Below are 27166 nucleotides of genomic sequence, written 5' to 3'. Positions count from 1 at the left end.
GGAGGAGAACTAGAAATAAGTGGTGAATGGCATTAGTGACCACCACAGGAGGTTTGGCAGAAACATAACCATTCTACCTATGGCATCACAGAAAGTAACACGAAATTAATATACAAACTCAATTTCTTGCTTTAACAAAGATAACAAGACAAACACGGGTTATTCCTCATTATATGGCAACTCACAAAAAAAAAAAAAAAAAAAAAAAATCCACCATAATGTAATTGGACAAGAACACACCTATGTTCCCAGAAAAACAACGTAACAGAATTTTATTCACAGACCAATGTAGCTCTAGAAACTAAAAGCAGATTTGTTCCCCAGCTGTTCATAGGTATTGGGCACAGTGAGGTCTCAGCGTTATCCAACTGCTTCCACCTGGCACTGTCAAAAACCATTAGCTCGTGAATGATACATGGGCATAGAATATCTACCATGTCCTCTACAGCTCCCATAATTTACACTCACATTTCAAACAAATACAAATTCAGATTCATGCAAAGCATATGATATAGGCAGGCACAGTGAAGAGATGACCAGAGCAGAGCGGACCATGCAAAGAGTTCAGGAGAGAGGTAAGCTGAAGATAAATCCAAATTCCAAAGAAAGTGGGTATAGATAAAACCGCTAACAGAGTGAAGAGAAGGGGGCCGGTGGTGGGGGCAGCCTGGAAAGCTTGGGAACACCACCAGTATTTAAGGGAGATTTCTAAGAAAAGGGAGCATGGCTAGAAAAACAACAAGAAGGAAGGGTTCTCCAGAAGTTAAGAGATACAAGAGTTCATGGATACAAGAAGTTAAGAGATACAACAGTTACAACAGTTACTAGTGAAGATGTGGAGGGTGAACAGATTTCTAAAGTGACCATTTGAACCTAAAAAGTCACTGGTGACCTCTACTGACCATCTTCCTAACCAGCTCTGTGGCTGAAGCACTGCATGGAGACCACCCACAGTTTCTGAAGTGCATATCCTACTCTCACTTTCCAGGTACCCACACTCGTTCTCTCAGCTCCTCCACTGGCTGGCTGACTTCTTGAAGGTTCAGCTCCAGCCTCATCTCCTGTGGGAAGACTTCTCTGACATCCCCAGCTTAGCTGTGTGCTCCTGCTTCACACCCTATGACACCCTGTACCACACCAATGTCAGGACACCCAGAACAACCCACCGCAGTGGCTTGTTCAGTTGGATGGGTCATCCAGTTGGAAGAGGCTTATTTTACTTGTCTTTGTGTCCCTGGTGCCCAGAAGAGTTCTTGGCACAGAGTAGGCATTCCATGTATGTTTCTTTAAGAAAGGAAATAAAGGGGTTACAGAAAAGAGAGCAATAGTATGCCTAGTAACCTGAAGAGGTGATGCAGACTGGAAAAACGAGTGTGTTGCTTGACCCAACAGCAATGACTTAACACATCTATAGACAAAGGGTAGGCAATGGAAAGGAAAACAAGTAACAAATGGAGGAAATGGGAGACAAGGTATGAATGTATGTGACGGGAGAGGGGGGGTGTTAACACTTTTGGCAGAACGTTTCTCCATCTGAGACAGCAGGGAATAAAAAGGGATGACACTGAAAACATCCCAAGGTGAACTGGAAAAGGAGCTTGTGCTGAAGAGAGATTCAGTAAGGAGAGAAGGTAAGACCTTCTGCCAACACAAAAGTGGTCAGGAATAGGATTGATAATTTTTGGAAAGGAACAAAGGTCTGGAAAGGCACTGTGGACACTGGTAAGAAATCAACTGGAAATGAGTTGGTGTAAATGAAACAATATAACCTCCTTACTCTTCCTCTAACTATCCAGTCAGCCCACTCCTGTCCATCCTTCCTTCAAATATTCCCTCAAATCCTTCCTTTCCAGTCGAGGATTCTTCTCGGTTTATACAATTAGTTCACACCTAGACCATTACGATTGTGTGCTCTGCGTCTCCTTAACTGTGTTCTTCAAAATGTCATTAAGTGCACTTACCCAAAAAGGAGAGGGAAATGAATGAGGTTGTAGTCAGGGTAGGTTGAGGAAGCAATTCATCATCTCCCCCAGGTGGGAGTTTCAAAATTCACCTCAGTGGATTAAAAGCTCTAAGAAACCCTACAAAGAAACCTGCTTAACTCTAACCCAACATGGCTGCAGGCTTTTTTTTTCCTCCAGGGGCATCTATTAAACATATAACGGAACCCACTTTTCCGCTGCAGGTTCCATCCACAAACGTACGCTGCAAAGTACCACCACGTACTAGGACAGCCTACAATATGCTGCGGTAACAAGCATTCTCCAAATCTTAGTGGCTTTATACAAAAAATGTTGATCAACAAAGACATGAACAATTCTACAGGCTACCCCCTGCTGCCAGGCCCCAACAAGGACTCTACTACTGAGGCCCCACCAACCTCTGGCTGAACACCTGAGACACAGAGCCTCCTCATTATTGTACAAGAGGAAGATAATGCTGGAAGGTGGTCCAAGGACAATGAAATGCTTCAGCCTAGAAGGGTCACCTCACTTCTGCTCACAACACGTTGGCCAGAACTAATCATCTGGGCTCACTCAGAAAAGGAAGCAGAAAAGTGTCAGCCTCCCATGTGGCCAGACAAGAGAATGAGAGAAAAGGAAGCATCGCCAGGTCTTCACCACCTCCCTCCTCCTCAGTCCCTATCAGTCCCCACAATGTGCCAGCTTGACATCTAGAAGCCCTCCAGCTATTCCCTCTTCTTTCCTCTCAACATTACACCTCACCTTCACCTGTTTCTCTCCAATTACCTTTCCCAAATACAACTCTCATGTCATTCCCAACACCTACTAAAAAATAATCCCTTGTGACTGCTCACTGCTTACATATAAAGTTCCTGATCATGATATACAAGGGCCTTCACAATCTCCATCCCCATCTACCTTTTCAGCCCTGTCCCTGGCCTCTCTGCACTTTTTTCTTTAAGCCTGACACTAAAAAAAAAAAAAAAAAAAAAAGTAAAAAAAAAAAAGTCCCACACTTCCTGGAATAAGTTTTACTTTACTAATAAAGTTCAACTCACAAATTTAATTGCCATGAATCAGAAATCCCAGGACAAAAGAAAAACTGGCTTAGGGTTTCAGCGGTCCTTTGTGTCTTGTCAAAGGCAGGCCCCACCAGCAGTGTCTGCAACCCTGTGCCTTAAGGCAATGCCTTCAGGAGCTCTACCGTCCTGCTCTCCAGAACTAGTTCTACTTCCTTGGTGATTTAATCACAAGGCGGTCCTGGCACAGACTGCACAGAGCTTCTGCAGAACATATCCAGGCGATTCTACCAGCAAATGAGGGAATATATCCCTCCTCATTATATCCCTTCCTGTAGCAAAAGTTGTGGTCCATAGTGAATTCACCTTAGACCTCCATTCATTCCACCAGGTCTTCTGTGAGAAGCAATGCCCCTCTCATTTTCCCTCCACCCCTCAATACAAAATGTAGAACATCAAAGAGTAGCCCTACAGGACTCCTAAGTACAAAAGCATCATTCAGATCGCTTCCTTTTACTAGAATGAAGGAAAGCACAAATCTTACAGGGAGGTTCCAGAAGCCATGCTTGGCAGGTCTAAAGAGCATCAAAATTTGATCAGTGCCCATCTTTCATAAGAAGGGAGAATCATTATTTGTCTAGTGCCAGGGGGTCCAGGCTCCAGGTGAGGGATTTCTCTGAGGAGCCCCTACAAATGAACTCCTACAAACAGTCATAAAAAATTATTCGAATTCCCAGAAATAGTCATTCTCATACCACCATGTATTTACTCACGCTATTGTCCCTCTAGTATGCCCCCCCTCCACTAGCGCTCCAGGGTTCCATCAATGTCAGCTTTGCTAACCCCCTTCCCGTTCTCCCAAACGCCCACTCTGACTCACTGGGCTCCCATTGCATTTCATCACTTCATTTATCACAGCAGATCACTGTATTATAGTTATGCACATAATACCTCCCCTGCTAACCTGTGAAATTTTTAAAGATAGTGAATGCATTTTTTAACCTTGAAACGCTTATATCCAGAGGCACCTGGGTGGCTCAGTCGGTTAAGCATCTGCCTTCAGCTCAGGTCATGATCCCAGGGTTCTGGGATCGAGCCCCAAGTCGGGCTCTCTGCTCAGTGGAACCTGGTTCTCTCTCTCCCACTGCCTGCCCTTCTGCCTGCTTGTGTTCTTTCTCTCTCTTTCTCTGTCAAATAAATAAATAAAACCTTAAAAAAAAAAAAGAAAGGCTTATATTTGGTGGAAATTTAATGTTAGCTGGCTGAAAACGGAAATTTATTGTTTTTTACCTAGTTAGCTGAAAGTCTGCTTTACTTGCATCCAGCATGATTTATTAAAAATGGGCCTTGTTGGGTCATATGGTAGCTCTATTTTCAACTTTTTGAGGAACCTCCACACTGTTTTCCAAAGTGGCTGCACCAGCTTGCATTCCCACCAACAAAATGGGCATTGTTGATGAGATTTTCTTTTTTTAAAGAGTTATTTGAGAGAGAGCGAGTGCATGTGCAAGCACACACGAGTAGTGAGGAGGGGCAGAGAAGGAGAGAGAGAATCTCAGCATACTCCCCACTGAGCACAGAGCCCAAAGCCCCAGCGTGAGGCTCAATCTCACAATCCTGAGATCATGACCTGAGCCGAAATCAAGAGTTGGTCGCTCAACTGACTGAACCACCCAGGGACCCCAAGATTTTCTTTAATAAATGTAATTTTAACAAACTATTTACTAACATAACACAATCTAAACATCTTTTGTTTTGCTTTTGGTGTCTGTCCTCTACCATTCTCCAAAAAGCTTGAATGCCACATGGAATGAAATGAAGACAGCTTTCCCTTCAATTTGTAAGTACCTAACCAATGATATTTATGGAATAAATCAGTTTCTTATAAAACTGTACAATTAACTTTACAGGTGAGGTAAATCACAGCCTTGAGATATGGTAAAAACAAATGTATCTCAGGAATGGATATGTAATTTAAGTTCAAACACTGAGAGCATACATTTTTTTGTGAGGAAAAAATTAGTGGAGTGCACAGTTTTGGATAGTTCCTATTTTAATTAGAATAAGTAGAAATGGAAGCTCAAGCAGTTCTGGTATGAATAAAGATGTGAAAAGTGAAATAAATCGATCCCAGAAGGGTATCAAAAAGAACTTTAGGGAGGAAGCCAAGGTAGGCTGAATCCCAACCACTCACCCTTAGCCACTTATCTCTGATAACCTTCAAGAAGCTACTGATGCTACCTAGCTAGCTGCCAGTTAATGTTTGAAATGCACATACCACTAGTTATCTTCCACTTCAGAAAAATGTAGCATAAAGTTCAACTCACAAAGAACCAAGACTGAATAACAGAACTATTCTCAACATGGAGAAACTATTTCCGGGCAGTGATATATTTCAAGTAGCAAGCTTCCCAGTGGTTTTTTTTTTTTTTTTTTTTTTTTTAAGATTTTATTTATTTATTTGGGAGAGTGAGTGAGTGAGAGAGAGAGAGACAGAGAGCATGAGGGGGGTAGGGCCAGGGGGGAGAAAGAGACGCCCCACTGAGCCCGATGCAGGGCTCGATCCCAGGACCCTGGGATCATGACCTGAGCCGAAGGCAGTCGCTTAACCAACTGAGCCACCCAGGCGCCCCACCCCCCACCCCCAGTGCTTTTAAAATATAATTTGACTTACATGAGTCTTCAAAACCAAATTTCAAGCAAGACACTGTGTCCTTTACTCTTAAGTCAGGGATGCTGAGCAGAATACAGTGATACAGTAGCTATAGGGGCACACAGAAGTACAAAGTATTGATTAAAATTACATCAAGTACAGCTGCTTTCCACAGCAATTTAACTGCCAACGCAAAGGAATTAGCCCTGCACCAAGCGACAGCACAATTCTGAGAACTTCGGAGATGTCCTTGGGTCACCCACCCTCAGGCAACATGGGGTAACAGAGGACTAAATTAAAAACTGGCTGCGATCTTCATTCCTTTTTTTCTGGAAGGATCCAGAGATTTCAACCAATTTCAGGTTAAAAAAAAAAACTTTTTATAGACGCTACTCAGACATCGACATACTTTACAAATTATAGTTTGGTTGTAACTGAATCATGCCCCAGAAAGGCCCGACTGGATGCAATGGGAACCAGTTATGGTGAAATCTTCACCACCATAATTTTACCTGCTTCACTGATAAAATTCTGAAACATTTCTTCCTGCAAATACTTCAAATCATAACTTTTCTGGACAGATACAGTAACTGCATCATTATTGTAAAAGAATTTGAGGGAAAAATCCTTAAAATTTTAGTCCCTTTTAATCCATGATAGGCTATCTATTTAGGTGTTTTGTTTTGTTTTGTTTCTAGAAACAATGTTATTATCTGTGCTTAGTGCTCATTCCTCAGTGTTGCAGAGGGTGGGGAGGGCAGGCAACTCCCTAGACAAGAGGCTTACTTACCATTATATCATTCTTGGTTTTGCCATTGTGTTAGATTTAGAAGTTTGTATCATGAAGTCAAACGTAATTACATTTTCAGTTCACTTCCACCTTTCGCTAAAATGCATATTCAGCCAACAGATCCTTCAGAGATTTAAGACAAAGCAAGTAAGGCAAATGAAAAAGCATTCCTTTTTATGAACTGTATACAAGTAGCCTACGTAAAAGTCACTCAAAATTACCTAATCGGTGCACACCACTTCTGTTATGCTACTACTAACTCTCTCAGCATCTCGGGGCCAGAAAGGACTAACTAAAGTTAGGCAACAACCTAACTTTATAAATAAGCCGACCGAATGCTAAAAAAGTGAACTAGCTTGCTGAAGCCACAAGCTGGTTAGAAGGGCCAAGACAACCTCAAGCTGCTTCTTCACGATACAAATCTTCTCCTAGCACACGCTGCTCCTCTGTCATAGACTATGCTTAGATTTTCATCTTTTCATGAATTTATCTTCCCAACAAGAGTGTAAGCCACTTAAGGTTAAACCCTCTGTATCTTTTGCTCCTTTGCCTATGTGAAGTATACAGCAAATGCATAGCAATGATACAAAAAAAAAACAAAAAAAAAACCCCAGTGCCATGCTAGTATTAAATCATCCCAGAACAGCCATCGACCTGAGATTTGCATTTTACCAGAGATTTATATTTTATAGCGCATTCTGGCCCCTACAATTTTTATTATGTTAAAGAGGAGTAACACTCACAACCCTCAATTGTCCATCAGTCTTAGACAGCCCAAACACACACGACACACAGGCCCTCCGGAGAAGACGAAGTACTCTGCACGTCTGGAAGAAATACCAGAGAGTATGGAAAAGTGGACTCCAGAATCTGTGCAAATATTTATGTCAGACATGGAAGAACAATATTCCAACCCTAACTTTTTAAAAGTGGGCTAAGTTTCTCTCTGTAAAATACAGTTCAAAAAATAACAAAAACAGTTATGCTGACTACACTCCCCATGAGCAGTTCTCAGGGATGGCTGGGGTCTCCCAGACCCTCTCAAGGGATACACAAGGTCAAAACGATTTTCACCATAATGCTGTGGTGCTCTTTTCCTTTTTCGCTGAGTACAGTGGAGTTGACTCGTGAGTGTTCTGGTACCAGAGATGAAATGCAGAAGCAGGTCAGAATCCAGCTGTCTTCTATGAAGCCATACACTAAAGAGATTTTCAAGTGTAGAAGGATACCGCTCTTCTTACTAACTTGGTTTTTGTTTTGGAAAATGGGTTATTTTTCACTAAAAGTGAATGAAATTATAAATATGTTTACGTTTTCTCAGTTTTAATTTCCAGTACAGTCAATATCATTTTTATATGCAGCTGACAAAAACAAAAGCTCCTTAGGCTCAGGTGAAGAACCAATACCAATGTAGGAATAGAAATTAATGAAATTAAAATTTAATACAGAGTTTCTTTATTCTAACTAGTCCATATTGACGTATACATGACTTTAAATAAGAAGTTACTGGTTTGGGGGTGCCTGGGTGACTCAGTTGTTAAGTGGCTGCCTTCGGCTCAGGTCATGATCCCAGGGTCCTGGGATCGAGCCCCCCATCGGGCTCCCTGCTCAGCGGGAAGCCTGCTTCTCCCTCTCCCACTCCCCCTGCTTGTATTCCCTCTCTTGCTTCTCTCTCTGTCAAATAAATAAATTTTTAAAAATCTTAAAAAAAAACAAAAAACAAAAAAGTTACTGGTTTGGAGTTAGAGATGGAAATGGGCCAATTACCTTGGGAGACTTTGAATTTTTGATTCAAAAGGAAACTGCAAAGTTTAGCATAAATTATCCAATCCACAGATGAACTAAATTTGACTGTGCCTAATTCAATAATGCCTTAGCTTGTGCACAGAGAAAGGATTAATGGGCAGTCGCCTTATGAATATACCAAAAATTCCATAAAGTAAAGAAAATAAGGTTGAGAAAAAAAGGCGGAGCAGGTAAGGGAAGAGAAAGCACTGATAATGTTCAGAAACTTCAATGGGTTTCTGAACACAGCATCCAGACAGACAGACTTCCCATTACTGGCCACTCACTCATCTATACCATGCAATATACTTTTTCCAGCAGGATCCGTTCTTACTGCTTACTTCCAGCTAAGAGTCCGAAAGCTAGATGTTTTTCCCTTGTTTTCCCGCAGGACAGTCCAGATTCAGAGAATACCATACAATGCCTCCAACAAACATTTGAGAGAATGGATATCTGACATTTTCAAGTACTGTGTTAACTGTTGTTGTGTTCCTAGGAGTTGAGCAGATAATTTGAAATTAGCCTATAGAACAAAGGTGGTCTTTCCTTCATTTGAGATTAGAGGAACTGTATCGATTATGTCCACTACTTCAGGTCAGTATTTGAGGATTGATGTATATGACTCTACATTAAGTACTAGAGAAATCAAAATGTATATGATAATGCCTATACCCCAAGATTACTCATTAAAATTTAAAGCAATTAAGTAAAACCAAGAGATGTATCACCGATTCTCTCTCAAAGGCATGAGAGTCAATGAGTGCTTTTAGCTCTGAAGACAGAATCATTGTGCAATTCTTCAGAGTAGGGTCTTAAACTAGCCCTTAAGGGTCATTTTTCTAAAAATCAATCCTAAATATGAAAAAGCAATATTGTTTCTTAAATCAGTAAGCCTGGCTTACCAAAACACTACTTTGGTAAAGGATTTTAAAATAAAGTATATAACATTTCTCAAATACAATTTTCAATTGAAACACTGATCTTTTCAAACTATTAAATAATGTCACTAGAAATACTCGAAAGTGCATTTTGAACATTTTCCCCAGAAAAATATCACCTTTCAAATCATGGCTTAACAAAGATTTATCAAAAAGGATAATCATCCCAGGACTCTTAATAGTTTAAAAAAAAAAAAGGTTACCACCGGGGGGGGGGGGGGGGAATCTCTATTAAAACTATATATGGAATACAATGCAGTGTATTGTATTGATTAAAGATGACAGAGTATGATATTTGTTTACATTTATTTGCAGTGAAAGAACTACTAATCTGTATGTAGAATCATCCCATTTTGTAAATACAAATGTACTTCGAGATATACACAAATTATCAACTGAAGTTAATTATGAGTGATAGAATTTATGGATAATTTTTACATTCTTCATAGTACTTATGAGAATTTGAAAGTGCTACAATGAATGCATATCAATTCTGCAATGAGAAAAAAAAGTGGCATTTAAAAAAATTAATTCTGTGTTCCTGACTAATCAATGCCTTTCTCCATCTTGACAGGTTAATAGAAAGCTAAAAACGTTTTTAAATTCTTCTCACTGATAGCGGATGATAAAAATTTTTTGCAAGATAAATTTTCGCCCAAGGGTCAAAACTCTGCTAGAAAAAAGGATAATATTCTCAGCACGAGTTTAATTAAACTTGCAGCTGACAAGTATCAGGCCTCTCAGGCAACTTGCAGCCCTTTGCAAGCCAAGAAAACTATTAAAACACAGTTTTCAACAAGGGAAAGGACATCAGGGACTTTGAAATGACATGCTTAAGGAAGGTGTGACACATGTGAAATCCCAAAGAAAATGATCTTGACACGAATCTGACCACACCTGGCAGAAAACCCAGGGCTGGTGCAGAAGCCAAGCCCGGTGGGAGGGTTTCAGCTTGTGGTCCAGGCTCCTAAAGGATCTGGGAGGGTAGCAAGAGGAAACCTAAACTATTTTAAGTATTAAAGGAAAAAAGAAGCTAATGAAAAACAGACCGTGGGCAATAAGGACTCACACATAAACCCAAAGGTTAATCCTTTGCTTCGGCCGAAACGTTACCAGTTTAATGTGATCATCATCACACCCACCCTTCTTGCTGATTAGAAGATACTATGTATCTGGTTAAAATCCTTCACAAAGGGGGCGCCTGGGTGGCTCAGTCGTTAAGCGTCTGCCTTCGGCTCAGGTATGATCCAAGGGTCCTGGGATGGAGCCCCGCATCGGGCTCCCTGCTCCGCGGGAAGCCTGCTTCTCCCTCTCCCACTCCCCTCACTTGTGTTCCCTCTCTCACTGTGTCTCTCCCTGTCAAGTAAATAAATAAAATCTTTAAAAAAAAAAAAAATCCTTCACAAAGGGAGACATCCAAGAAAAACAAATAAAAGGGTCTGTGACAGTGAGAAGGTGGGGAGCCAGAGATGGAGGGAATCCACAGCTCCCCCAGAGCTCAGTGACAGCCCGTGGTGTTTCCGAGGGCGGCAAAGCACCAAGCAGGGCTTCAGGTGGTATACGAGGCAGGGAGGGGCCAGCACTGACTGGGTACCCTGGAGCATGAGGACAGGGGGAGAGGCAGGGCCTCAACTATGGGCCCGTGTAATTCCCATCTGACACCTGGATATTTTAAAAATTAAACACCAGCCGCTGCAGTGCAAGTTGCCAACTCTTTTCTCCCCATTTGCGGATGCACTGAATCACCAGCCCGGCTCTGGACACCTGGTTCTAACAACAGGGCAGCATGGCCCCGTTAGTAATAATCACAGGGCAGGGCGCCAAGAGGCCGTGTAATCTGGCTCTTGGGCTCTACTCTACAGCCTACTTTACAGGGTGAATGCCACCCTAAAAGGCTGATAAAACTGCTCTTTGTTTTTCCCAAACATATATTTTAGAGTTCATCCTCATAGGCTATTTATTTGCAACAAAATATTGTAGTTATTTCCTCTTTTATGTTAAAAAAAATCCTCTTAATGGAGTTCTTTCTATAGTAATACCAGTTTGGTTCCCTCCTACTCCTCACATCCCTTATATGCTATTCATATTCACTGTACCTTAAAATTTGCTTCCTACTCAACATTTATTTTCTTTTATTTTTGCTAGCTGTGTGTTCTAAACATAATTTGTCAACATTTAAAAAGGCCTAGAATGGCTACTAGCACACCACAGCGGACTACTTAAATGCAGTAATTCAATAATCCACAGCATTTTTATTTAAAAAAAAAATCAATTTATCACTCATTTTTTTCTTCCTATGCTTATATGAAAAAGGTCAGATGGTAAAGAGGCACCTTTTTAAAACAGCTTAAATGTCTATTTGTCAACTTACTGAAAAGACAATAGAGTACACAAACCACCTCGGACCTCTTGGCGTGGCAAATATTTGATCTTTCTGTCCACCCCTCGGCCCTGTGAGGACTGAGGAAACTCCCCACCCAGCAAGGCTCCGTGAGACCGGACTCGTGCTAGTCACTGATGCATGCACAAAACAAGACAGTCCCAGCACGAGCCCAAGGGGCTGAGGACCAGCAAATACATGCTACACTGGTGATGGTGGCCTTCTTGGCCCCCAAAGTCCACCAACTTGCAACATTCCCACTAAAACTTGATCCTGCTTCAGTAAAGAGCTTTGCTAACAGAACTCCCAAAGTAAACTTTAAGAGGTTATCTCTTATAAAACTGAATTCATGGGGCACCTGGGTGGCTCAGTCGGTTAAGCGTCTGCCTTTGGCTCAGGTCGTGATCTCAAGGTCCTGGGATCGAGCCCCACATCGGGCTCCCTGCTCCGCGGGAAGCCTGCTTCCCCCTCTCCTACTCCCCCTGCTTGTGTTCCCTCTCTCGCTGTGTCTTCCTCTGTCAAATAAATAAAATCTTTAAAAAATAATAAAATAAAAAAAATAAATAAAACCAAATTCATGATTTGTGCCCCACCATTCAGAATTCCTTGGTATATTACCCACTTCTAAGGAGCTATTCGTAGTACAACACAGGATTTATTAACTTTAGAAAAATACCACCACATAAAATGTACAGATTGGATTTAAGACTTAGAGGGTTTTCAAAAACGTTAAAATATGAAAAAAGGCACTTTAGAGTTAAGATGGTAATTTGGCAAGATTTGGACTGTTGTTCTCAGGACACGTGCCTATCCTAAGAAAGTCTATTAATACTGAAGAGAACTAATTTTTAAAGCTTTGAAAAGCATCCTTTTATGTAAAACTTGATGTGCCAACATGCCCTTATCTAATTCAAAGCCACCTGGTGATAAAGCCTTACTAATTTCCTTTACATAATAAAATATACTATGTTCTGTGACATTCTGTTTAGAGGAATAAGATGTCTTTTTATTAACAAATAACTTCACACAGCGAATGATCAGGTTCAGTGATTCCATGATAGTCACCAGGATCGTGGGACTGCATGAGATTCTGAAGGAACTTATGTTCCCTCTGAGCCTCATTTTCCTCTTTTATTATACATGAAGAACAGATGCTTACATTTAAGTGTACATGACGGGGCTTAATAGTTATCCAGAGCCATACAGATGTAACTGGTGGCATCATTATTCTCTCTCATAAATAAGGAAACAAAGTCCACAAAGAGAAAATACAGGTAAATCAGCACTTACATTTTATAGCTAATTAGAGAAAACTAAGTCAGAAACAGTATAACAAAAAAAGCACTACGGATTCACATTCCAGAAGACCCAAGTGATCTGACCACACCAGAAAAAAAGTAGGCAGGTACTTCGATTTCCCTAAGCCTCCTAGTGGACAATATCCACGTCAGAAGGAAGAAAAACAGCATAATGGTGTCTTTATTCATCAGCAGCCATTTTCAGGCAACACATTTATCTTTATAAAACAGATACTCCTCACAGTATTCATCTGCCTGGCTACCCGCTGACAGGAGGAGTGACTCCAGTTTTAAACACATTTCCTACTGCTTTAATTAAGCAGGAGCACAGCAACGAGACAGGTCATCTATTTCTCATTTTCAATTTGACCCCATCTAAAGCTCTCAGTTATGTGAATGCCAAGTTATGACAAGCATATGGACTGAGGGATCATTTGCAGGGTGCCAATGGAATAAAAGTTAAATCTGGGTTGGCTCCCCGCACTTGGATGAGGACCCAATTGTTTGATGGTTTTCTCAACTGAGACTGTCATAGCTACTAATTCTCCTTTCTGATTTACGGTGAAAAATACCTTAAGAGCATAAATCAAAGCCATTGGACTAAAGGAAACATACACTTAAAAATAACAATAGACTGATGGCTAGGCAAGTGATTAAGCAAATATAGCAATATGTACATAGTAGAATCTGGATAGTGGCCATATGGGTGCTAAGAGTATAATCGTTTCAACTTTTCTGCATGTTTGAAAAATTTCATAAAGTGCTGGGGAAAAATAACTCAAAACTGTAATCACAATAAAGAAGACAGTAGGCCCCCCTGGAAAGACCTCAGCCTAGAAGGAAAGACACTGGTTCTTAGCCTAACCCTAGGAACTCTCAAAGTTTAAAACCAGAAAGTGCCTTAGGAATCCTCTAGGGCAGGAAAAATATGTAATTTTATGGGTTTGTGAAAAATTAGAAAAATAGCAATATCATAGCATTTTCAAAAAAACTAAAAACTGCTCTCTTGCTGAGATTATTTGCCTCTACACTTCTGGGCTTTAAATATCATTTAACGAAATGTTGGCAATAGCTGCTAACAGATTTGGCTCTTTAAGTCACCACTTAGCAGTCAAATCTGATCACCCTTCATATCCTCCTCTCCTACCTTGATGTCTAAGCCCTTGACCTGCCTTCAGCAAGAATCTCCCTACCTGTTATGTCTCCTCTTAGTAATTTTCCACCCACTAATGTCCTCACTCTGCTCATTGGCTATGAATTCCCAGCTGTCTTTGTTGTATTTGAAGTTGAGTCTAATTTCTTTCCCCTATTAAAATGTCCCTATTGCAATAGTTTTGAATAAAGTCTTCTTTACCATTTTAACAAGTGTTAGAATAAACTTTTTCTTTACTCATGCCTTTATACAGGTATGTTAAAGGTCTTGGGACCTTCAGGTACAGAGAACTTGACAGCTCATCACTGTGCTTGCTGCAAAGAATAGTTTACTTCTGTTGTATAACTTAAAGGCTCCAAATGCTGAGATTTAAAATTGCCTAGAAGCATTAAGACATTAAAAATAAAACAAACACCCTCCCTGCCCTCCCTTCCCCAATGCTGGCCTCTTTCAACCTTATTAGTCCATGATTTCATTTTAATTTCAAAGGATGACACTAAAAGGGGAAAGACTATTGACATAAAATTTTCTTGAGGACAATGACTATGTCTTATAATATGGGCCCAGAATAGGACCAACACCTGACACATAGTAGGAATGCAATGATTTCATTGACTGAATGAAAGAATGGAAGTAGGTGAACAGCATTTATTTCCTGAAAGAGGAAAAGTAATTCAAAATAAATTCAAGGGTTGGGGAGAGGAATCAACCCTCCATTCAAATTAGACAAATCAGAGAAAACTATAAAGACAACTATAACAACCAAACATCTAGAATTAAAATATATCTTCCTTTAAAAGTAATTTGTCCTTCCTTCTCAAACTTCCAAATGACAGAAGAGGGAATGCTTCCAAACACATTTTACAAAGCCAGCATTACCCTGATACCAAAACCAGATAAGGGCACCACAAGAAAATTATAGGCCAATCTTCCTGATGAACATAGATGCAAAACTCAACAAAATATTAGCTAACTGAATTCAACACCACATTAAAAGGATCATACACCATGATCAAGTGGGATTTATTCCAGGGATGCAAAATGGTTCAATACATACAAATCGATGTGATACACAGTAACAAAATAAATGATAAAAATCATATGATCTCAGTAGATGCAGAAAAAGCATTTGACAATACTCAACATCCATTTATGATTTAAAAAAACTCACAACAAAGTGGGTAGAGAGGGAATGTACCTCAATGTAATAAAGACCACATATGACAAGTCCACAGCTAACAACATTATACTCACTGGTGCTAACCTGAAAGTTCTTCCTCTAAGATCAGGAACAAGACAAGAATATCCACTCTCACCACTTTTATTCAACATAGTACTGGAAGTCCTAGTTAGAACAATTAGGTGGAAAGGAAAGGATAGAACAGGACAGGACGGAAAGAAAAGAAAAAAGAAAAGAAAAGGAGAGCATCCCAATCAGAAAGGAAGACATAAAACTGCCACTATTTGCAGATGACATAAATAGAAAACCCTAAAGACTCCACTAAAAAACTGTTAGAATAAACACATGCAGTAAAGTTACAAGATACAACATCAATATACAAAAAAAAAGTTGTGTTTCTATCCACTAATAATGAACTATCAGAAAGAGAACTCAAGAAAACAATTCCATTTACAACTACACCAAAAAATGGTAAAATACCTAGAAATAAATCTAACCAAAGAGGTGAAAAGCCTGTCAATGAAAACTACAAGACACTGATGAAAGAAAGTGAAGAAAATACAAATGGAAAATACATATCCATGCTCATGGATTAGAAAAATACTGTTAAAATGTCCAAAGCGAGGGGCGCCTGGCTGGCTCAGTCGTTAAGCGTCTGCCTTCAGCTCAGGTCATGATTTCAGGGTCCTGGTATAGAGCCCAGCATCATCATCGGGCTCCCTGCTCAGCAGGAAGCCTGCTTCTCCCTCTCACATTCCCCTGCTTGTGTTCCCGCTCTCGCTGTCTCTCTTTGTCAAATAAGTAAATAAAATCTTTAAAAAAAAAAAAAAAAGAGGCTTAATTCTTAAAAAAAAAAAAAAAGTCCAAAGCGATCTATATTCAATGTAATACCTATATCAAAATTCCAATAGCATTTTTCACAGAAATAGAACAATCCTAAAATATGTATGGAGCCACAAAAGACCCCAAATGGCCAAACAAATCCTGAGAAAGGAGAACAAAACTGGACGCATCATGCTTCCTGATTTCAAACTATATTATAAAGCTACAGTAATTAAAATAGCATGGTATTGGCATAAAAACAGACACATAAATAGAACAGAGAGCCCAGAAATAAACTCATATATACATGTCCAATTAATTTATGATGAAGGAGCCAAGAATAAACAATGGGGAAAGGTTAGTCTCTTCAGTAAGTGGTATGGGGAAAACTGGACAGCCACATGCAATAGAATGAAACTGGGCCACTATCTTACACCATACACAAACATTAACTCAAAATGGATTAAAGACTTGAATGCTTGGGGCGCCTGGGTGGCTCAGTCGTTAAGCGTCTGCCTTTGGCTCAGGTCATGATCCCAGGGTCCTGGGATCGAGCCCCGCATCGGGCTCCCTGCTCCGCGGGAAGCCTGCTTCTCCCTCTCCCGCTCCCCCTGCTTGTGTTCCCTCTCTCGCTGTCTCTCTCCCTGTCAAATTAAAAAAAAAAAGACTTGAATGCTAGCTGAAAACATAAAATTCCTAGAAGAAAACATAGGTGGTAAGTTCCTTAACGTGGGTCTTGGCAACAATTTTTTGGTATGACACCAAAAGCAAAAGCAAAAACAAGCGAGACTATCCAAACTAAAAAGCTTCTGCACAGCAAAGGAAACCATCAATAAAATGAAAGGACAACCTACTGAATGGAGGAAAATATTTGCAAACCATATACCTGATAAGGGGTTAATATCCAAAATATATAAAAAAAAAACTCATCCAATAACAAAAAAAGTCTGATTTTTTAAATGGGCAGAGAATCTAAACAGACATTTTTTCCAAAGAAGACATAGAGATGGCTAACAGGAACATGAAAAAGTACCCAACATCACTAATCCTCAGGGATATGCAAACTAAAACCACAGTGAGATATTAACTTACACCTATTAGAATGGCTATTATCAAAAGGACAAGAAATAACAGGCATTAGCTAGAATGTGGAAAAAAGGGAACCCTTGTGCTCTGTTGGTAGGAATGTAAATTGGTATGCTATGGGAAACAATATGAGGTTCCTCAAAAAAATAAAATCTAACTACCATATGATCCAGCAATTTCACTTCTAGGTATTTATCCAAAGGAAATGAAAACACTAACTCAAAAAGATACCTGCACCCTCATGTTCATTGCAGCATTATTTACAATAGTCAAGACATGGGAACAATCTAAGTGCCCATTGATAGATGATTGGATAAAGAAAATGTGTGTTTATATACCTATATATAGATCTCATATATATAAAACATATGTGATATATATAGATATATACACACATGGAATATTATTTGGCCATAAAAAAAGGAAATCCTCCCATCTTTGACAACATGGATGGACCCTAAACGCATTATGTTAAGTGAAATAAATCAAAGACAAATGCTGTATGATCTCACTTGTGTGTGTAAATCTTAAAACAAAAACCAAACTCATAAAGAGAACAGATTGGTGAATGGTTGGGGGTGTGTGTATGCGTGCAAAATGGGTTAAGGTAGTCAAAAGGTACAAATTTTCAGTTATAAAATATGTCCTGCAGATGTAATGTACAGCATGGTGACTACAGTTAATAATACTGTACTATATATTTGAAAGTTGCCAAGATTAAATCTTAAAAGCTCTCATCTCACACTCACACACACACACACACTGTAACTTATGTGTGGTGATGGGTGTTAACCAGATTTATTGTGATCATTTCACAATATATACATATATGGAATCCTTTTACTACACACCTGAAACTAATGCTATGTCAATCATATCTCAATAAAAAATTGTCTTTAACAATATATTTTCAGGGGCGCCTGGGTGGCTCAGTTGGGTAAGCGTCTGCCTTCAGCTCAGGTCAGGTCGTGATCTCCATCCAGCTCCCTGCTTGTGGGAAGCCTGCTTCTCCCTCTCCCACTCCCCGCTTGTTCTCTCTCTCTCAATAAATAAAATCTTTTAAAAAATTAAAAAAATATATTTTTAGAAAACAATACTAGTATGCAGTCATAATTTATCTGCTGGTATTGCCGTAACCATAATCAGGAAGCACTGTGTGGTGGGACAGTATCAGAGATGCCTACCCAACTGGAGCTGCAACACAGGAATAACACAACTGCTCAGAATGGTTAAATTCTCTGCCAGAAGCATCACTAGTCTTTGAAGGAAGCTGATTCAGTTTCCTAAGGGACAGCCCAGAAGCTCCATCCCAGAGGGGAAGACTTCATTATAATGTTAAATCTGAAAAAGGGAGGGTGGGGGGATGGGGTCACTGGGTGACAGGCATTATGGAGGGCACGTGATGCAATGAGCACTGGGTATTATATGCAACTGATGAATCACTGACCTCTACATCTGAAACTAATGATACACTACATATTAACTAACTGAATTTAAATAAAAAAGTTAAAATTAAAAAAAAATCTAAAGAGGGGAGGAAAGCTTAACTGCCTGCTTTAAAATAGGAAATTAATACATTCTGCAAGCTACCAAAAAGGTAGGTGAAATGTTTTAGGCTACTTTGAACTTTTAACTCATCCGCAAATAAGTGCTATGGAGAGTTTTGTGAAATGAGACACCCCCTTCCACAGCCCATTTCTTTTTATCTTTATGCAAGAAGTGGAGAACCTCGAGATTTTTCCGTTGCCAAAGTTAAACAGGAAGTTCCCAGGCAGGAGCTCTGCTAAGAGGTTTAAGAGGGGTGGGTGTGCTAGAGGAGGTTAGAAGGAAAAAAGAAAGGCCAGGGGATTTCTGAGTTTGGGGTCAAGAGAGAAATAGTGGTTTCCCTGTCATCACAACTGCACAGCCAACCAATGTGATTTATTGGTAATTGTTAATTAATGCCAATAATTAATTGGGGAGACAGAACAGCCTACAGGTTCCAAAACAAATCTAAATACTTGTGGGCTATTTGCTGGATTTAAACAAGGTTATTTCATCACAATTTTGAACTTTGTGAGACACAAAGAACTTAAAAGTAGTTTTTTGGGTGGTGGTTGGGTTTTTTTTTTTTTTTTACCCATGTCTGGGTCACTTTTATAAGAAAAGTACTAGAAAAAAAAAAAGAATTGCATAGTTATAGCTATAACCTAAGTAAAATTCTGCTGTAATTATTTCTTTCTGCACAAGTAAAAATTTATCATTGACCAAAACGTGAATATGATGCTTTCATACAGACTATTAGATGTTCTCTGGTATTTTTCACTGCCAGAGTTTCGGGCACAAACCCCATATCCACTTGTATCTCTAAGTCCAGCTGACCACTGATGAGAGAAAGGTTGGACAAACTGGGCAAGAGGAAGTCAAATGGGCTCCCAACCCATTGAAAACTGAACCAAGTTCTAGGTCCTAGAAGCATGGGGACCACTTGGGAGGTAAAGTTGTGGAGAAAGGAAGTAGCTATCCTGTGGGGTCTCTGGGTCAGACTGTTGTTTTCCATGGCCTCTCTCCAAGCAGTTCTAACAGTCTCAATCCATAATTTCAAAACCAACCTAAAAAATAAAACTTGCTAATGCAGGTTTGTTTGTTTGTTTGAAGATTTTAGCTCTGTGGATGTTATCTGTGACTGTAATGCTTTACAGACCCTTACAACCTAGTACGTAGCCCTTAAACTCTTCAGCCACAATAGAAAGCTTTTTGAGGAGCCAGGAAATTCCACTCAGCACAATGCCAATAAATACTGAATTAATAAGTGAGGGTATTCTGTTTCTGGATCCTCGAGTCTTGTAAGGATTGCTTAAGCTAATTCTCTAGGTCTATAACCTATTAAAAAAATCTCTTCTTGAAAAGGATTAACAATAAGTGGCTAAAAAAAGAACATCTCTCCTTAATTTTTCTGCCATCCAAAAGGTGAGCACTAGAGTTCAACTCTCCTCTAACTCCTCATTCACCGAGTGATGCCAATTCTTCCTCTGGGGAAAGCATAGAAAGTAGCTCCCTTTCTGGAAAGGTAAGCAAACCACTTCTGATTCAGGTCTTGACTCACCAGCATCCCCCTATCCCCATTCTCTGAGCAATCTTCCTACCAATTCTATCCCTCTCAGGTACCTTCTAAAACAAAGGGAATTCCTCCTTCCAGGAGATACTGTAGCAAAGGGCAGTATTACTCATAGCAGCCTCTGATCCTAGCCTTACAGTCTTTCTCTCCCATTTCAGCCATTTTGACCATTCAGGATGTGTTTTTGCAGGAAGAGTAAGTATAGTTCAAGGTTTGAGGAAGTGGTATAGTACTTCTGACAGAGGGTTGTGGCAAGATAACACTGGTGGTTAATCCTGGGTACAGATGAATGCACCATAGTTTATTACACTGTAAGAAAGCAGTTTGGTGGTGTGGGCTCTAGAATCATGCTTGGGTTCAAATACAGGCTCTGCTAAGGTGGTAGGACTCTGGGAAAGTTGCATAACCATTCAGTGCCTCTGTATCCTATTATATATATATATATATATGTATTTCTATTTTACAGAAAACGCAAACATTACTGTCTACTTTGTAAGATTGTTTTGAGAATCAAATGATATGATACAAATTTGGATAGAGTGAAAACACTAAATAGTAAGCACCAACTTTGTTAGCTATTATTAGTACTATGCATATATTTTAAAAGAATGAGGTAATTCTATATGTATTGACTTGGAATAAAGTCCATGACATAGTGTTTTTCTGAAAATGCTATAGAATAACATACTTAGCAGGAGTCTATTTTGGGAAGAAAAAAAAATACATGATACATATTTATGAGTGTATCCAAATAAGTCTAGAAAGGCACACACACCACTGAAACACTAAATTACGGTCATAACCCCTAGGGAATGTGTGCATATGTGTGTGGGCGGGGAGTGTTCCTACGTTTGTATATGTACAGGTCTTTGCTTGAATTCACAAGTATGTACTGATGTAGGCAATACTGGGGTCCAGAGCTGATGGCCAATAAAGAATTTTGAAACATCTTCGGTGCAAAAAGGTGGTTTTATTAAAGCACAGGGACAGGACCCATGGGCAGAAAAGGCTGTACTGGGGTTGTGAGGGTTGGCAATTATGTACTTTCAAGTTGGGAGGTTAGGGATAGTGTAAATCTCCAGGGAATTTTGGAAACAAGTTTCCAGGAGGGGGCCAGCTATTGTTAGATAAAGCTCATTTATTACTAATAAAACCTTAGTCATGAGACCCTTCAGATGTGTATCTGTGGGCCATATGCTTGGGGGATGATTGCTAAACTGTATCTTGGGGAATAGAGATAAAGGAATTTCCAAAGGAATTTTTATATGTTAAAGTAGACTTATGGGATCCTGCGGGGTTGGCCTAAGAGTACCTCTTGCCCTTAGCAAAGTGTCAACATCGGGGCAGTTGAGTTTCTAGAGGAAGGTCAATCTGCCTGTTTCAAGGACTTGTCAGTGGGCTATCAGCAGCAAGGAAATTTAATTTTTTCTTTTGCCTTTGTTTCCCACATCATGTACTACTTTTATAACCGATTTTAAAAATTAAACAGTGGCCTTTTTAACCTTCAATTTGAGCATTTCTCACTTCGGGGTCTAGGAAAAGGTGAACTTCTTAGAGATAAGGAAACGGAGGCCCACCTAGGAGGAGGTAGAGCCCTCAGTCCCATCTATCCCAGCTACATGTCTCATGTCAGATTCCCTTATATTCTTTACAGTCCTTGGCACATCATGTGCCTGCCATAGGATCCAAACATTCTGAAACCGGTTGTTTTATTCCCCTTTTCTTTTCTTCCTATTTGAGGCCCTCCTTTTATTGCGACCAAGTAGCTTTCACGTGTGTTTTAATATCTTCCTTTCTACTTCTCAGAACTTTCTCACCATTTGTCTGCTTGTCATTCTGTCCCTCAGACAGGTGCCCCTGCACTGGGAAACCCACTGGAGTAACAACTAGCCAGGTAGTTCGGGTCTTTTGGCAGGCACAAGGGCCCCCACCTACACAATTGTAGGACTTAGTGGAGTATGCTTTAAAGCGGTTTTGCTTGCAACACGTCTAAATGGCCTTTTAAACATTTTTTTTAAATCTCATTCAAGAACCGGTGTTCGGTATGTTTGGACAGGACAGATGTTTATTTTTGCTTTGGCTTTCTCCTGGAAGTTACAACGCTATCTTGTACCTCCCCCCACACGATGTTCTCTACCATACTTGTCCTTTATTATGTGTTAATTTTTATTGTTTTTAGCAACCTGCGTTCTCATTTGTCTTCTCACCATTTTTCACATTCCCGTCACGTTTTCTATTAAAACCCATGGAGAAAAGGTTATATGGTGAAAAGGGAGATTCTAGTTAGGGCGTCTTCCATGCAGTCTCTCGCACCGGAACCCGGAGCTTCGGGAACCATGCCTGCCAGGGGGTATCCGGGCCACCAGAAAAGGGTCAGCATCAAAGCGCCCAGGCATCGGGAGAGCTGATTGGTTCCCGGGCGAACCAATCAGCGAGCGACGATGTTCGCAGATCAGGGAGGGCCAAGATTATAGAGCGGATGGAGTTAAAGGAAAAGGGCCAGGTGTGCCAGGCACCCGGGTTTTGCGTGCACTTGTGCACCCACCAGGTCATTGTTAAGCCCGGATCTCTGGTCTCCTAAATTACACCCTCCGAATTTCCCAGTTTCATAATGCTGAGTAGGGAGAAAAACATTACGTATCCTACCATTCATAAGATGGTCATTAATAGTCAATGGAGGCGTAGCTGGGGGTCAGGGTGGGGGTAAGGTCATTAAAATCCTCCCTCCTTTCCCAGTTCCACTCCAGGTCGTCAGCCTAACTGAATCAGTTCTTGAAATAGTAAATCATTCAAACGTTCCCTTAATCGCAAAAGCTGATTACCAAAATGCTATCGTTAAGACACCCGAAATAAGTTCCCCTCCCCGTGGATTGGGGGAACTAGTACTGGCATTTACCGAAGGCGCAGGGTTTTACTACCCGCTAAGGGAGAAGGGAGAGAGGTCTTAGGCTAAGTCAGAGAAACTGGGCCCTTCTGAAATGTGCGACCTCGCACACGAATGCGCCCCCCCCCCCCCAAGCGCAGCGACAGCTCCTCCCAACTCTACCCCACAAACTTCATGCGGAGGCGCAAAGATTTTTGGGAGGGTGGGCGCTGATACCAGATTTGCCTGCTGTGCTTCAAACTTCAGCAGAGCTGTTCTACGCACTTTCTTCCAAGTGTCACAGCCCCCGGACTCACCGACCCGTCCAACCTTAGCTTTCCCACGGTCCAGCGCTGCCACCCACCATCTACCGCCCATACCCAGGCGGGAGACGCTGGGTCCTTGGGGATGGGGGAAGGGGGAGTGGGAAAAGAGAGGAACGGCCAGTGTAAGTAAAGAGGTCCCCGCCGAGGCCTGGACGCCGGCAGCCCCTGGAGGGCCCTGAGGCCGAGGAAGAAGGAGAGAGGAGGGCTGGAACCGTGCGGGGAAGGGCCGCGAGGAGAGCAAGGGAGCCGCCGGTGTCGCTACACTCACTCTGCGTAGCCAGTGGCCCAGGGCAGCCGCCGGGTCTCCTTGAGGATGAGGATGGGGCGGGCGATGTGGTCGGCGCTGCACTCCACCTCGTCCTGAGACAGCCCCAGGAACTCCGGCCGCCCGTAGGGGAAGCGCAGGGGCAGGTCCGAGCCTCCACAGCCGCCGCCGCTGTGCTCGGAGCCTGAGCTGCCAGCCATGATGCCGCCCATGAAATTGGCCACGGCAGATTTCACTCGAGAGAGCATATTACTCCGGCGCCCTGCAGCAGCGGTGCGAGCAGGAGGCGGCGGCGGTGGCCCGACGAGGCGCAGCGCGGGGCATGCAGGCTGCGGCGGGCGCCGGGCGCACGGGCAGCCGGGCCGCTGGGGCGCGCCGCGCGGCTAGCGGAGCCTAGTGCTGCAGGGGGCCGGGCCCCGGCCTCCCGCGCTCCGTGCCGCCGCCGCCGCCGCCTCCCCCCGCTACACTTCCGCAACGGAGCGGCATGGAGCGGGCCGGCCGGGCCCGGAGAGACGCCGCGCGCTCCGGGAGCGGCTGGGCGGCCGCAGCGGCAGCAGGTCCCTTCCCCGCCCTCTGTGCTCGACTCCTGCGTGAGCGGAACTGTGCCTACCCGGCGAGCCGGCAGAGCCGGCGCGGCTGCTGCCACGGCTACCGCCGCCGTCGAGTCATGTGATAATCAGGCTGCATGGGCTCGAGCAGCTGCTGTGGCCGAAACTCGGCCCCTCCCCTGCCGGCCCGAGCGAGGCTGGCCCGGGGATCGTGACCTCCTGGGGGAGGGGGGAGCCGGGCTGGGTCGGTACCTGGCTGAGGGGATGGGGGCGCTGTGAGCGGAAGGCCGTACACAGGTGTTAGGGGAGGTCACGTGGAGCCGGGCGAGGCCAGTTGAGGAATCCACTCGCTGAGGAATGCTTGCCTACTACGCCCTCGGGGAAAGGGGAGACAGGTGGAATCTTGGTGGGGCGACTCCATGGTGGGACGGCAGTGGAAATGAGAAACACCTGGTGTAAAAGACTTTTCAAAGCTGAAACAAACTCGCAAGGGTTGCACAAGAATTATTTAAAAGTTTTCCCCTAGGCATTTCTAGAATTACTTTTTTTTTTTTAATTTTACTACCACCCCACGCGTCATTATCTGCGGAGCAAGCCCTGTTTGGAACCCAGAATAAGCTTAATGGCAAGAAAACAAAAGGGCTCTAAGAAATCAGATGCAAGCCCTGTTTTACCTAGTACTTAACTGTTCAATAAATTTATACAAGCATGTTCCTCCAACATAACAAAAGTGTCTTTTCAAAGCTGACCCTGTTTACTATTGAGACACTTAATGTAAACTATTTTCTTAAACAGAAAAATGTCTGAAAAGCCAACTGGTGAATATGTCTCATCAGGGGTAACATTTGTTAAATATTGGCTTAATTTTTTTTTTCAAGAAAGCTGTATCCTGTTCATGTTTACTTATTCTGTATCCTGTTCCCATGTTTACCTACCATTTAATTGGCCAGGATTCTGCGTTACTGGTGGAGTTACACATACTAAACAGCTCAGAGTTCAGGAGGGAATACAGGCCTTCATTCTTCTGAATGAGTGGAAAGGGGGGAGAGTCGCCCAGGTGTTGGGGGGGGGAAGGTAATCCTCCGAAGAGGAATTGCAATTTTTGCTCTTATGTGAGGCCTGACCCCATTTTATCGTATCTATAATATTTTTTAAGGCATTTTCTTCCCCTCTGGCTTTTTCATAAATAGGTACTCCGGTTTATAGCAAATAATTATGTAAAAAAAAAAACCTTGCAAATGTTCAGTGAGATACCATTCCTTTTCAATGAGTTTTTATTACTTTTCACAAAACAAAAATAATTTTAGCTTGGACCCCTTTCTCTAATTTTAAAATTTGGGGCAGGATTCTGGGGCGCCTGGGTGGCTCAGATGGTTAAGCGTCTGCCTTCGGCTCAGGTCATGATCCCAGGGTCCTGGGATCGAGTCCCACATCGGGCTCCCGGCTCAGCGGGGAGCCTGCCTCTCCCTCTGACCTTCTCCCCTCTCATGCTGTTTCTCTCTCGCTTGCTCTCTAAAAAATAAATAAAATCTTTAAAAAAAAAAAAAAGGATTCTGAATAATGCAAAATCTAAATGAACAAAAAAAGGTCTTGTCAACCTTTGCTTTGCTCAACTATAAACTACATGGAAAAAATCCAAGTAGTGGCTAAACATCTAATCAACCACATACTCTGGCATCCACTGAGCCCCACATAAACTTAGAATCCCTCTCAAGCTTTTGTCGTAGAACAGTTACCCTTTACCAATGTCCTTCGGATACTTTGGTAACTAATGTCTATTGAGATTAATTTATTGTATTCTGACCTTCATTTCACCACTAACAAAGCTATAGCAAGGCTTTAGTATTTACTAAAAATAGGATTTAAAAAAATTTCCTGTCTAGTTTATTTTCAATTTAAAGTAGTACCTGATCATAGTCAATAAATAAATAAAATCCAATAGTACAGAACTATAAATGAAAAAGCAAAAGACTCCAAAAATTTCCCCAGGGGATCACTACTGTTACTATTTTCCCTAGGCTTTCAAAACTTTTCTCAAATAGGATATTTGGTATAATTGAATTTGGTAATATTAGGCAGATTTATGATCCAAAGTTTTGTAGGGAGCTCTTCTATTTCTCTGTCACCTGAGTATTATCTATCATGGGAAAGTGTTGATATACTTTGGCTTTGCAAGGCTAGTTTGTTCTGCAAAAACAGGCAGACAGACTCTCATATCTATTCTTTGAATATTTCTTTTTTTCTTTGAGTATTTCTATAGTATAAGTGTTCATCACTAATAAATCTACTATCTTTATACCTACCTCTAAGACCAGTGTCACGTCACAGGATTTTCCAGAGAAATATTTTCCATGTAAATTTACTCCTCAATTATGTCATTCTTTAAGATCAGCTGGGAAGTAAATTCTGATTAAAATGGGGTTTTCATCCCTTTTAGGGGAACCCCAGAAAAAATGTCTTTCATACCTATTACAAATGCAAATCGGGGAGTATCTGTGCTCACAGCTTTAGGATTAGTGATTGCCTGAATTCCAGTGGTGTGGTAATCAGGATTTGAGAGACCCTCAATGTTACCCATTAGATGTATGTCCCAATCATCAATAGATATGCTTCATTTGTCTCTTTTATAGTTTCTTTGCTCTTGGAAAATGTGAGCTTGAAGACTTTAACAGAACATTCATTTATAGGATAGATACATGGACCTTATACTTGGTTGCTCTTCATATAAATATAATCGCATTTCTAGGCCTCTAATACCATGGCTTTGACTACACAATGGTTGTGCCGTCAGTAAGACTATTTTCAAGAAAAAAAAAAGTCTGGATAATTTCTTCAGTGAAAACATCACGGATTCCCCTAAATATTTAATTACAAAAGGAAAAACAATACCTTACAAGTGGAATAGCCCGGCAGACATCGCATAAAACAAGTGATCAAGTTAACATCACCAGTAGTGAGACCTATTAATGTCCTGTGCATGCTGATACCATGCAGTGAAA

At 41.5% G+C, this 27166-nt stretch overlaps 1 protein-coding gene across 2 annotated transcripts in view; it reads right to left on the bottom strand.

Annotated features, from left to right (window-relative positions):
- Nucleotides 1-23871, bottom strand: part of PPM1H (protein phosphatase, Mg2+/Mn2+ dependent 1H) — a 243754-nt gene extending 219883 nt beyond the window's left edge. For both annotated transcript variants that reach the window (XM_021678641.1, XM_021678639.1), the window contains exon 1: nt 23623-23871. In XM_021678641.1, the coding sequence (XP_021534316.1) occupies nt 23623-23867 (245 nt within the window). In that variant the 5' untranslated portion in view covers nt 23868-23871. The remainder of the gene's footprint in view (nt 1-23622) is intronic.
- Between the last annotated feature and the right edge of the window lie 3295 nt (nt 23872-27166).

Source organism: Neomonachus schauinslandi, chromosome 5 (assembly GCF_002201575.2).
Source record: "Neomonachus schauinslandi chromosome 5, ASM220157v2, whole genome shotgun sequence".
NCBI lineage: Eukaryota > Metazoa > Chordata > Mammalia > Carnivora > Phocidae > Neomonachus > Neomonachus schauinslandi.
The sequence above is the reverse complement of the archived record's forward strand: the minus strand, read 5'-3'. Positions and strand labels throughout refer to the sequence as shown.